This window comes from Prionailurus viverrinus, chromosome D3 (genome assembly GCF_022837055.1).
Source record: "Prionailurus viverrinus isolate Anna chromosome D3, UM_Priviv_1.0, whole genome shotgun sequence".
Lineage (NCBI taxonomy): Eukaryota > Metazoa > Chordata > Mammalia > Carnivora > Felidae > Prionailurus > Prionailurus viverrinus.
Genome location: NC_062572.1, coordinates 6,712,380 through 6,725,346, shown reverse-complemented (window position 1 = coordinate 6,725,346; position 12,967 = coordinate 6,712,380). Strand labels below are relative to the sequence as shown.

The following is a 12,967-nucleotide window of genomic DNA, read 5'->3' as shown; positions in this document are numbered from 1 at the left end:
GTGGAATTGAGCCAAACATTGATGGCATTTAGTGCCACCGTTCATCCACTGGGAGGTCATGGCTAGGTGACACTTGACATCCCTTAGCTTAACGTCAGGCTAAGAGAATGAGAGAAGACCACGTGGAGAAAGATGTACACGTCAGTAAGTTACTTGCCCATTTACCCCATTAACTTAATAGACTGTATGTTGCCAAATATCCTCTCTGATGTCAAAATACACACAATGGGGGCACCTGGCTGGCTCAGTCAGCAGAGCACACGATGCTTGAGGGTTGTGAGTTCGAGCCCCACGTGGGGTTTAGAACTTACTTAAAAAGAAAAAAATATATATATACCCGACATTCCCTAGGAGTTGACTTATAAGTTGATTTACGAGATGAAGGCCCAGAACCTGATTTGTTTGCGAATTTGTGCAACACCGATCACTCAAGCTGCATTTGACCCTACAACTGTTTGGGGTTTTTAGGCATGAGTAGTAGCTTGGCTTGTCAGAACACATCTGGAGTTCACGCGTAACACAAGTAGAGGAAAGAAGCCATGAGGCGAGAAGGCCCATGTCGCGGTCTGCAGTCAAAACCAGCCCATTCCGCAGGCACAGACGGCACGCCTAGTGCACGGATCCAAATAAATTTACCTTTAAGGCAGCCAGGTGGGGCTCTTCTCACCTTGGAGTGACCTGGTTTGGAAATTCAAGCGGCATCCAGGGCCCTTCCCCGTTCAGAAGGCGGCCAGGTACCTGCAATGGCACACGACAAGCCGGTAATGGTGGGAAGGGAAATGGGGAGCCGTAGACAGGAGAGACAGAGGCTTCAGTCTGTCTCCTTTCTCGTACCTTCCAGGACTTGCCGTCACGTGCATGAAAGAGAGGTAGATAAGCCCGCTCCCTAGAACCTGCTCTTGGCGGCTTTTAGAACGGACAAGGCTGGGACCTTGCCTTATGCCTGCAAAACTGCCCCTGTCCCTCATTTGTCTGTCTCCCCCTCACCCCAGTGAATCCTCATTACACGGGATTAGTGCCTACGGAACGTAGTAAAAATTACCGCAAAATTCCTTCGGAAGGCACTGCTGGAGACCACCAGATTCTCAACACATCCGGCGCGACCTGGTTTTCCCCAGCACAGAGCAGGCCATTCTTCGGCAAGCGCCAGAGCGAGCTAGCTTGCGTTTAGCGGCTGCATTATATGAAAACCAGATTCCTTTTTTTTTTTTTTTAAGGTTTTATTTTTTTGAGAGAGACAGGGCGTGAGCAAGGGAGGGGCAGAGAGACAGGGAGACACAGAATCTGAAGCAGGCTCCAGGCTCTGGGCCGTCAGCACAGAGCCCGACGTGGGGCTCAAACTCAAAGAGATCATGACCTGAGCTGAAGTTGGACGCTCAACCGACTGAGCCACCCAGGCGCCCCTGAAAAACAGATTCCTTTATTTAGCACCCCGGAAACGCTCACAGGATCATCAGAGAATGGCCTCATCGCGAGCGAGGCAGTGGGCAGAGTCAGTAACACCGGTTCCACTGATGTCTTGTGTTCATCCCCGGCACGCGTTTAACTCAGCTGCAGTGAAGACGCGCTGTGATGCTACTTTTGACCCCTACCTTCTGACTTAAGCAAACACATTCCTTCCTTGGCCCGTGGTGTTAACAGCATCGTCACACAAGATGTTTCTGGGCCAGGTGGAAAAACACTGTGACAGGTATCTGCCACTCTCACTGAGATGTTTTTTAAGATAGCACTTAAGAATTCAAGGAACCCACACCTTCACACAAATTGTTAATGAAAATAAGCTTTATTACATCAAGTAATAAATACATACAAAGATGCAAACAGTTTTAATCATTTCCTTCCAGATGTTTGGATCAACTTACACGAAAGGCAGAACTGAAATCCACACACAGTCTTAGTAGGAATATTTTCGGGGGTTCTTGTTAGGGTTGGTAGGTTGCTCTTTCTTCTGTATTTATAACTTGTGCATTTTTAAATTTGACCTCAAAGCACTAATAGTCATGCAGGCAAATGCTTAAGCACAAAAGAAGTTACATTAAGCAGAATCCACACCATGTGGCAAACGTATGCACTAGAAACAAAACCCTGGAGTTGTTGTATTAGCTTATGAAAAGGAACGAAGAACAATCTGGGTAACATAACGGTATTCAAAAGGGAAGACAAAAGGGAGACACTGGTATCTTTGCTGTGAGATAGGTATCTTTTCCGTGCATCTTCTAAATCAATGTTTAAAAAAAAAAGAAAAAAAAAACCTGGGTAATTCCTAACTATTTAAAATGTAAATCCTAATCAACGGCAAAATATTTCTCAATCTTAGAGCCTCATGAACCATGGCAGGGACACGGGAAGGAGAAACCGAACTGTTACCATTTTGAAAACAAGAGTTTCATCTGAACGTGGGAGTTGAGCTATAACTTCTCTTCTTGGAAGAAGACGGAAAACCTTCCACGCAAACAGGCAGCTAGGATCTGGCATTCCGCTCCGTTTCAGCCAAGCACTCTCGAACCAGTCCTCTGGCATGAATGATGCCTGGGAGAGAAGCAGAGGCTGAGAATCATGCGGCAGGACCCACTCCAGAAGAGAGGGCCCTTCACAACCCAGCTGAAACACCCTCACCCTGGAAGGGAACTGGGGCCCTGCATCCAAGCCACCCCAGGATTCCCGCGGTTTGGAAAGGCGCTAGCATCCCATCCCCTCCTGGAAGGCCTTCTCTCCTGGCCAAACTCCTCTTCCTGGCTCCCTGACAATCCCTTCCTGCACACAAGGGGGCAACCAGCAAGCTCTCTTCATGTCATACCGTCAGATGACTGGAGTAAACGTGTCCCCCGCTTTCACTAAACCTGACCCACTTTGGAGAGTCTGTGACTTCAAATCCTTATTTTTCTCTGGCTTCTTCACATTCTAACCTCTAGAAGGGACTTGTCCAATGTCCAGCCTGCACAGTTAGAACGCAAGACTGCTCATTTTTGTTCAACCTTGGTCCACCGTGACGTCCGCCCGCCGGGGCGCCTGGTGCGCATCTTCTGCCCTATTACGCCCCTGTGCATCTCTTCTCTCTCTGCTCTGGTGGTTATGGTTTGGTTGTTGGGGTTTGTTCGGTTTAGCCTTTACTGAACTCCGTGAGATACTGATCTCATTTTAATAGACGCCAAGAATCTATTCCTCCTGAGAGACGACTGCCGGAGGGCGCTGTGAATGACGTCCCCCAAGTCACGTAGGCGTCCCACGTGTCACAAATCTTATCTCTGAGCTTCAGAAGACCTTCTCTTGGAAAGGGCCAGACGGTAAATATCTCCCGACTTTGCAGGCCACACGGTCTCTGTCACAACTACTCAACTCTGCCACTGTATCGACAGAGAAAGCAGCCATTATACAAGCAATGGGTGTGGCCATATTCCAATAAACCTTTATTTATGGACGCCGAAGTGTGAATTTCAGATACTTTTCACGTGTCACAAAATCATTTTTCACCATTAGAAACTAAAAACCATTCTTGGCCTATTGGCTACAGTTTGCTGACCGATCACCAGTGCTCCTGACTCCCTTGCACCTTTTATGACCCTTCTTCAACCTCGTTATGACATAAACTTGGCTAGCCAATGGTGCTCACAGGTGCTCACGCAAGACATGCCCTGGAGGGGTCACCAGGCTTATCTATATGTTGACTTGAACCAACAGGTCTTTTGGGTGACTGCAGATCGCCTGTTTGACTCTGGCGTCCAGCATCTTCCCAGGGATTTCCACTCAGGGAACCAGCACGCCAGGTGCCAGGACTGTTTTGCTTCTCCTGACTCCAAATAGCAGCCCAGACGCAGAGCGATGCCCACCTCACCCCCAGCTTAGGTCAGGTCAATCCCACCACTCCCCAAGTCCTCTCCAGGTCCAGCCTCTTACTGCCAGCTCCCCTTCCGCACGCCGGTGCCCGTTCACCACCCAGTCGGCCGGTCCCTCCACAAAGGCTTCATCAAGGGCGGTGAAGCCCACTGCTGTGGGCAGGCGCCCGTCCTCAGCCGGCCGTGCCCATCGCTGCCGAGTCACCGCCCCCACGGCAGCCCCTTCTCATGCCCCACACTTACAACCACAGAACGTTCCTCTCATTTCTCTCCGAACTTGCCTCTCCAACCTTCAGAAACCCCACATCCCTTCTGAAATTAAATCCGCACCTAGGCCACTGCTGCTCTGAACTGCCACCTTCTAAAACAGAAATCCTCTTCTCCCCTCCGCCCGACTCACGTAGCGAGGGGACAACCTATCTCACCTGCTCGGGCAGTCACATCTTCACGGGAGTCACTTGTTTTCTGTGACCTCATGCTCCCGCCCTCCCTCCCTCTTCAGTCACAGAAGAATTTCGCAGTGTTGTCGCTCTCGTCTGCCCAGACCAGGACGGACCCATGCACCCCACTGGGCTCTGCTCCAAAGATCTGACAGCAGAGGGCAGCACAGGACCCGGGACCTCATGACTCCTGGTCACCAGCTCCCCCAGAGGAGGGAGACCCGTGCGTCTGACCTCCTACAGCTCCCGGGACCGGTGTCAGCCAACATTAGACAAAGCTGCAGGATCTGGGCTATAAAGATTCCTTGTTTAGGGGTGCCTGGGATTAGTATTATGTACAGATTTTCTAACAAGAAGTCTCTAACGTCATCTAGCAGTTCTCAACCTGCTTGGAAACTCAGAGACATGTAACTTAAATCCAGACACTCCTGAACCCGTGTAAGCAATTATCCTGTACAAACAAGTAACCAACATGGAAACACAGGGGCAGTTATGTTAAGGATACCTGTATAGCTGTTTTAGGGAGAGAATCAGTAACAAAATTTGATGCCTTCGCTAGTATTAATAACAGCATACTTGGAACATACTTTACATTTAAATGGGATTTAAACAGATTGAAAGCTGGGGGTGGGAGGACCTGGGTGACTCAGTCTATTAAGTGATTCTTTTTTTTTTGTTTTTTAAATGTTTGTTTGTTTTTGAGAGAGAGGGGAGTAGAGCAGAGGGGCAGAGAGAGAGGGGAACAGAGGACCCAAAGTGGGCTCTGAGCAGAGAGCCCGATGCAGAGCTTGAACTCCCAAACCGTGAGATCACGACCAGACGCTTAACCAACTGAGCCACCTTTAAAAAATTTTTTTAATTTGGGGCACCTGGGTGCCTCAGTCGGTTGAGTGACCGACTTCGGCTCAGGTCATGATCTCACGGTTCGGGAGTTCGAGCCCCGCTCGGGCTCTGTGCTGACAGCTCAGATCCTGGAGCCTGCTTCGGATTCTGTGTCTCCCTGTCTCTCTGTTCCTCCCCCACTCATCCTCTCTCAAAAATAAATAAACATTCAAAAAAAAAAAACAAAATTAAAAAAAAAAAAAAGATTCCTTGTTTAAAGCACGAGGACCCTCCCCCGAGACGCGCCAGGCCTTCCCATCAGATCCAAAGGATGGTCAACATCCCACACACCCGCCCCCCCCACTGCCCCTGCCTGCTGTCAACATATCAGATTAACACACTGGGAGCCCAGGGAGCCCCTGGGGCGTAGGGGACTCTCCTCCCAGAAAATGTTTCACAGCAGTTAGCACCCAGCAGGGAGGTCCAAGGAGTCGGGGACCCACGACTTACCTCGTTTTAGTCTCTCCATGGCACTCTTACTCCCCGCATAGGTGGGTCTGATCTCTTTCCCCAGCTCCTCGATGATGGCCAGCAGCTCAGCATATTTGCTTTGGGGCACCTGGCTGTTCCCAGTTCCCTGGAATGAGAAGGAGAAGTTTAGCTGGACCGAACCCTAACCTGACCCCAAGGCCACGGTCAGGACCCCACCACAGGCCAGCCGCAGCGAGAGCAGGGCAGCGAGAGGCCGACCCAGAGGGTCCAGCCTGAGGGACGACCACAGACCAGACTGCCGGGCCTCTCTGCTGTCCTCCTACACTCGAGGAAACCACTAGCGGCCTCCAGAAAACTTTTATCATCTCAAATGAGGAAAAGGAGGACTGGTTTTCTCGGCAAGAAAGGGTCTACCGGGAATTTCCCGGGACCCAGGTGGACACGCCAGAACATCCTAGGGGATGACAGTCCAGAGCAAGTGCATGAGACGGGGGCCACACCTCGGGGTCAGCAGGTCTACACATAACTACCAAAGACCATTTGGACAGAATCCAGAACGTGTTTCAGTTCACCTATCCTCTGCCACCCCCCCCACCCCCGTCAGGGCCCACCCCACAAAACCCTTTTCTCCAGACCCCACCCACCGCCCCAGCAAGCACCGCAAGGAGTGAGGAGGGGGTCCCCACGAGTCTCCCCTCCCCCCCCACCCCCTGCCACAAGGCCCTTGCCTGCTCCTCCCTCCTCCTCTGCTGCCTCTGCCTCCTGGCCTCCAGGGCCTTCCTCCTGTCCTTGCCCAGCTCCTCAGCGCCCTCCACACGCTGCCACCACTTCTTCCTGCGGTGGCGCCACACCCGCTTCTGCTCCTGGGACAGCACGGCCTGGTGGGGCATGACCGGCCACCAGCCTGTCCCAGGGGCGGCCTCCACGGCGACCTCAGAACGCAGACACGTTCCGGCAGAGAACCCTACCGCGGCCACGGCCTGGCCAGGTCCCTCCACGAGCAACAACAGGCAGTGAGGCCAGTGCCAGCATCGACCCCACTCAATGGCGAGGAACCGCATCTCCGCGAGGTCACCAAGCAGGGGTCAGTCTTGGAAGTGGCAGAATCAGGTGGAAACCCAAATGGCCTGGCTCAGGGGCCACCAGCCCCCGCTGAAGTGCATTGGGCTCCAGGAGGATATCGGCCCTGTCCTCTATCTTTGCTGGGGCCGTGACCTTGTGGGGAGTGAGGGGCCACAGGGTCTCCTCCCCTCTGTCCAGGCTCGGATCCAGAGCCCAGGTCAGGCTTACTTACTTCCCCAAGAACCAGGATCAGAGACCCCCCCCGCCCAGGGATACACATGGGTGGTGGCACCAACGGAACAGCGGCGCTCAGGGCTTCCAGCCTTTCCTTGGGCTCCCCCATCCCCCATCTCTCGGTGCCCCCATGAACCGCCCCACCGCCCCCCATCTCTCGGTGCCCCGTGAACCGCCCCACCCCGCCGCTCCTCCGCTGACACACCCAGCCAGGAAGCTCAGACGACTGCTCCCTTACATCATTTTTACTCCTTCATCTGTCCCACCAGCTCCCCTGCCCTGGACGGTGGGAAGCATGTCCCCTCAGTGGCCAGGCCAGAAGCACTCCTGCCAGGCGTCCCCCCACTGCCATACCTGAGTGTAGCCTAAAGACGGTGGCCCGTAGTCGCTCAGCAGCTGGCGGTACTGCGAGGACGTCGCCATACTGGTGGAGGGCGGGTGCACGCTCCCAGCTGTGGGGGGAGGAGAGGAGAGTTCGGGAATCGTGGAGTCGCACCCAAAGCAAAGACTCTGGGTCTTGCAACAGTCCCCCTCCCCAGGACCCAGGCCACCAACAGCGGTCCTTTGTCTTCGAAGGACGGGCCAGAGACCCCGCTCCCGTCCTCTGGTTTGGCGATGGCCAACACAGCCCAGATGAATGGCGGAAGGCAGCTAACAGCTCACTGCTCCTCGTACTCGCCACCAGGGCAGACGTCGCTCATCGACCGCAGAACAACCTCCCGTCCGTGCAGTCAGGCTCGGTGGCCAAGATGAAACCCGCTGCCATTCTCAGCCTAATCCTCGCTAGTCCCTTTTCCCTGGGTCCTGCTCCCCAGAGGTCGATGACCTAGAGCCACATCACTGCCGCAAGAGCGCACCTGCTCCGGAGGCTGGTCCACATCGGGCTAAAGCTTCCCGAGTGCCCAAATCTCCGCTGGACGCATGGTAAGGAAGACAGAGGGAGGGTTTAGAGGATCTGAGACGCAACCCTGGCTGGGGCCGGGTTCGACGGACACCGAGTCAGGACTCCGGAGTTTATCACAGCCTCTCTGTGTGTCCTCAGAAGCCTCTCGCTCTCGCTGAGCCCCCGTGGCTCCCTCCCCAAAGTGGGGACAGGACTCTTGACAGTCTGATTCTACGCCCCGGATGGCTCACATCCAAAGAGGGGAGGGAGAGGGCCCCACTTATGGACTGCAACACTCGGAGACACCGTCCCTCATCTGGGAGGGACCACGTGGGGACAGGACCCAGCTAAGAATGGAGTCTCCTGGATGGGGGGTGGGGAGTCATCAGCAGGGAATTTTCCGGCTCCGGCTCAGTAACTGGCAGCATGCAGACCCATAATGGCGTCCAAGTGGCCATTAGCGGGTAGAGGATGTCCTGCAGAATTACAAACAGCGGTAACCATGGAGAATTTACCTAGCCCTCCTCGGCAGCCGCCCGCCTGCCTCCACGCCCAGTCGAGGAGCAGCTCCCCCTCTGCCTGCCGCCCCCAGAGCCGAACGGTCTCTCGCGCACACGGCGGACTACGCAGACTTGGCCCCGGGGATGGACAGCTGGTGCCAGGCTGGCCAAACCGACCAGCTGCTCATCTGGTGTGAGCAGGGGAGGGAAGGGGAGGAAGGAAGCTCAGGGGCGCAGGCTGATGGAGTGGAAGGGGCCCGAAGGGGGCCCTGGAGCCCCTCAGGGTAGAGAGACAAATGGTCCAGAGCGGGGAGGTGTTCCCTTGAGCCACACGGCACAGAGGAGGCTAGCCCCCTGACACCCGTCCCTCCCTCCAGTAGCCAGGGACGGCTCTGGACCCAAGATGTCTTTCTCGCTCTCAGGCCTGCCCTGGATTTCACCACCTCCTCACACCCCGGGACCCAGGTTTAGGCTCAAATGTGGGATGCCCAGTCGGGAAACACGGATTCTGCCACCTCTAAGCTGCTAAGTGGGCACATCACTGGGCCACTCCTAGCCTCAGTCGCCATGCCTCTGGAGTGGGGATGATAATACACCTGTTCTACAGGCATGCAGCGCTCAGGACGGGGGTGCACCACCAGCACGTCCGTGAGCTCCATCCAAGGCAACACCCTCACCACGTCAGCCAAACCCCAACTTCCTGAACCCTCTGACGTGGGCAGTGAGTGTGGTCTTTGCAGCCCCGGACCCGGGTTCCAGTCCTGACCACTACAAGACATCGCCCCTCTCTGGAAGGCCAGAATGATAAATGCCAGGGCGCACGGGGTTATGTATCACCACACAGCACCTCAAGTGTCTAGAAGATTCCATTCCCTGGCAGGAGGTGAGGGGACTCAGGTGTGCACCCTCTGCACCACCCTTTGCCCTCACCTCTTGTTGCTCCTGTCTCCCTCCCTGGCCCATCCTCTCTCCTACTGACAAGGGCCCGGACCAGGAACCGGCCTGGCTATGCCACTCCTGGCTGTGTGACCTTGGACTAGGGCCTTCGCTCTCTGGGCCTCAGTTTCTCACTCTGTTTGAGGCAATGGTTCCCAATAGAAGGTCTAAAGGCTCTAGATCCCACTCTTCCACGGGGCTAGGGTTAAGTCTCGGGGGGCTAAGGGAGAAGGAGGAGAAATCACCCAGTTGGGGCTGGGGGGTGGGAAGGTCGGACAACTGCTCTGGGCTTGCCTCTCCCATCGTCAGGTGACGCGGTACATGACCGCGATTCTGTGCCAATGCCAGTCCCTTACTCGGTGTTGAAGGCAGGGGCAGCGGTGGGGGGGGGGGGGGGGGGGGGGCTTCTGTGGTCCTGGAGAGAGTTGGCAGAAGGGCCCTGAGTTCAACTCCTGCAGAGGCAGGGAGGGCCGGTGCACCGGGCTGCAGGAGGCCAGGGAGAAAACCAGACTGGGCGTGAGCACGGCTGTCTCTGAGCATCACAGACAATGCGCGCAGTGTGCGGGGACCAGGGAGGGCCCGGAGCCGAGGGAGGGACTGGCAGAGGCCAGCAGCTCCTGGGGCCAGGCGCAGCTCCCCGCCCCCACGCCAGACAAAGAGCAGCCTGGGCCTGGGGAGCTGGCGGCCTTCCCGCCACTTGGGGCGCCTGGGGAGGGGGGGGGATGTGCTCTCCGGCGGGGAGGCGGGGGCTTTGTCTAACTCCGCCACTGCCACCACCGGCCAGGCCGCGGCTTGGCAACCCGCGAGGAGGCAGGGCTGGAGGGCGTGAGGGATGATGACAAGGAAGCCGGAGGAGCGGCGGCGGAGAGTCCATCTTGGATGCAAATGGCAGGGGGAGATTGGGGCTTTCTAAAGGGTCCATGGGGAAGGGCGCAGCCCGCCACGAAAACACCAGATTATCTGGGGACCTCAGCAGTCCTCCTGGAATTCACCATAGAAGAAAACCTGTGCACAGGTGCCGGCCAGCCCAGAACAGGGCTTCAGGGGTCCTGAGTGGGTGCCCCTGTCACTTGACCCCAACCCCCAAAAGTCCCCGTTTAAGGCACCTGCCTCAACTATACTAGGGCAGGCCTGAGTTTTCCAGCGTGTCCAGGCTGGCAGCAAGACCTTCCAGGCAGCCCACCCCAGAGACAGACGCGGGAGTCCGGGAAAAATCCTACCTGGGCCACAAAGCCTGTCTTTGTAAGGTCTGCAGACCCCAACGGTGGTGAGAACGTTTGAGAAAATAGTGGCTGTTTGCTCTTGGGACTCAGTAACCAAACGTAATCAATTCAACTATGCCCCCAACCGAACCCTGAAATCTTAACCCTTTCCAACCCCCCAATCAGTGTCCCGTAAGTTAAAATACATATACATATATATATGGCTTTTCTGGGTTCCTCTTCAGATTTTTGGAGTGATGGAGTCATCGTTTGGAGACAAGGCCCAAAACTTGCAGCCAACTGCCAACGTGGCATTTCTGACCAGCAAGGCCAATCCCCTCCCCCACAAGGCCTCTGCCCCCTCCCCCCTCCAGCGCGCCTGCTTTTTTGGAAGTCTATTTCCAACCAAGCGTCTAAAGGAGAAAGACCCAGGCACCGGGAAAAAGCCGGTCACACCCTAACTCACAATTTTCTTCCCTCCCACCCCGGGTCTCCCTTGATCCCTGGGGCAAGCCCCTGGGCACAGCCTAAAGCTCCTGACAACTTCTGGAGGAGTTTTCTGGGATCACCCAGGTCCAGCCCCCGAGGAAGACAGAGGACGCCCCCAGCCCATTCCCTGGCTTCCGCAGAAGGGGCCTTCCAAGCCCAGACTTGGGGGCTCCGAGATGCGGGGTCTGCGCTGAAACGCCGCTCCCACCCACCGCCCGCAGGCACTCGGGAACCCCCAGTCTCCCAACTTCTGTCACTCCGCGCACGCCTAAGAGGACCTCCGGCGTGCCGCGTTCCGGGTACCCCTGCTCCGGCGCGCCCGGCCGAGCCCCCCTCCGCCCCCTGACGATCGAGTCCCCTGCACCGCCGGTGACCCCAGCGGCCCCGCGCCCTAAGGGGCGCCTGCACCTGGCACGCGGGTCGCCCCCGCCCGGCCCACGCGTGGCTGGGCCTTGCCCTCGTGCACCCCTGCAGCCCGGGCCCCCGGGCCCCCAGCCCGTGCCCGCGCCCCCGCTCCGCAAGGGCGGCCCGGGCCCCGGGCCCCGCGCCCCGCGCCCCGCGCCCCGCTCCCGGCGTGGCCCGGCCGCTCCCGACTCCCGCCGGCAGGGGCCCTCGCCGAGCCGCCCAAAAGCCGGAGGAAAAAGGAGCAGAGAAAAGCCTCCCCCGCCCTCGCCCGCCGCGCTCCCCGCGATCCCTCGGCCGCCGGCGTGGGGGGGACCGCGGCGGCCGCCCGCGCCCCCGGCCCCGACCCGGCCGATTCCCGCCGCGGCGCGGGGCGCCCCCGCGAACTTTGGCGGCTCGGGCGCCGGAATCATGGCGGCGGCGGCCGCGCTGCCCCGGGCCGGGACCCGGTGCCCGGCGCCCCCGGCCACCGCGGGCCCCCGGGAGCCGGGGCCGGGGCCGGGCGCGCCGGCCCCCAACTTGGCGGCACTTGGGGCGCGGCGCGCGCGGCCCGCGGGGCGCACTCACTCACCGGCGTTGAGGGAGGCGGCGGGCATGTGCGCGGCCAAGTTCGGTTTGTAAGACATCCCCCCGAGCGGCGGGGCGCGCCGGGGCGCCGCGGGGCCAGGCCCGCGAGGGCGGCGGCGGCGGCGGCGGCGGCGGCGAGGCCGGGCGGCGGCGAGGCGGGCCCGGCGTCCGAGCGCCCGTCCGTGCGCCCGCCGAGCTCCCGCGCACTTTTTGTTGTTGACGGCTCGGGCCGCACCGGCAAATATGGCCGTCCCTCACCCTGACACCCGCTGCAGTATATCACCCATACATCGGGCGGGCGGGCGCAGGGGCGGCCGCAAACTTTGAGCGGAGCCAGCGGGGCCGGCCCGGGCCGGGAGGGGGCGGCCCGGCGCGCCGCGGCCCGGCGTCAGGGGGCGGCTCCGCCCGCGGCCGCGCCCCGCGCCTCCGGCCGCGCTCGGCGCCCGCAACTTGGCAAAGTTTGGGGGGCTGGGTCCCGGCGGCGCCCGAGGCCCGCGTGGGTCCCTTTCTTCTTCGAGGCTCTCCTTGTGCCTGGATATTCGCTATTTTACTGCTTCATTTCTTTCTTTCTTCCTTTCTTTCTTTCTTTTTTTTTTTTTTTTTTAAATAGCGAGGTAGGATTTCAGAATTACTTTTTTCCCCCTTGACTGTGGGGGCAGGGATGGAAAATTACCTGGAGAAAATGGTGGCGAGTGGTATTTTTAAGCACGTAGATCATTCCAGACGCCGAAGTCTGGCCATTCCCCAGAATAAGAACAACCAATTCTTGACATTGATTTCAAATAAATTTCATGTCCCTGTCTGTATTAAGTGGTTTTTAACTCCTTGGGGGCCTGCGAGTCTCCTTGGATTCTGAGGAAAGCCAAAGGCCTCTTTTCTGGAAAATTCACTGTTTAATTCATGTAACTGTACATCTTACCTCAGTCAGGTATTCGAGAAGCGCCTACTGTGTGCCTGGCACCTGTCCAGGCGCCAAGGAGGATGAATTTGACGTTGCTACTCTTCTGGAGTTTGCATTACAATTTTTGGTTCTCCTTCAACGCCTACCCCTCCAGCCCATCCTCAGGTCTGGCTGAAACATATCAAATATATATCTTGGATTAGA

At 57.5% G+C, this 12,967-nt stretch overlaps 1 protein-coding gene across 2 annotated transcripts; it reads right to left on the bottom strand.

Moving 5' to 3' along the window:
- Positions 1 to 1,764: 1,764 nt before the first annotated feature.
- CDK2AP1 (cyclin dependent kinase 2 associated protein 1) lies at positions 1,765 to 12,226 on the bottom strand. 2 transcript variants are annotated; one of them, XM_047828650.1, is made up of 4 exons: positions 11,867 to 12,226; positions 7,238 to 7,335; positions 5,606 to 5,732; positions 1,765 to 2,529 (listed from the first exon to the last, which is right to left on the bottom strand). In XM_047828650.1, exons 1-4 carry the CDS (start codon positions 11,919 to 11,921, stop codon positions 2,462 to 2,464), a joined length of 348 nt encoding a protein of 115 aa, XP_047684606.1. In that variant the 5' UTR covers positions 11,922 to 12,226; the 3' UTR covers positions 1,765 to 2,461. The 2 variants fall into 2 exon arrangements, with proteins under 2 accessions (XP_047684606.1, XP_047684607.1); XM_047828651.1 differs by lacking the exon at positions 11,867 to 12,226 and adding an exon at positions 7,741 to 8,220.
- Between the last annotated feature and the right edge of the window lie 741 nt (positions 12,227 to 12,967).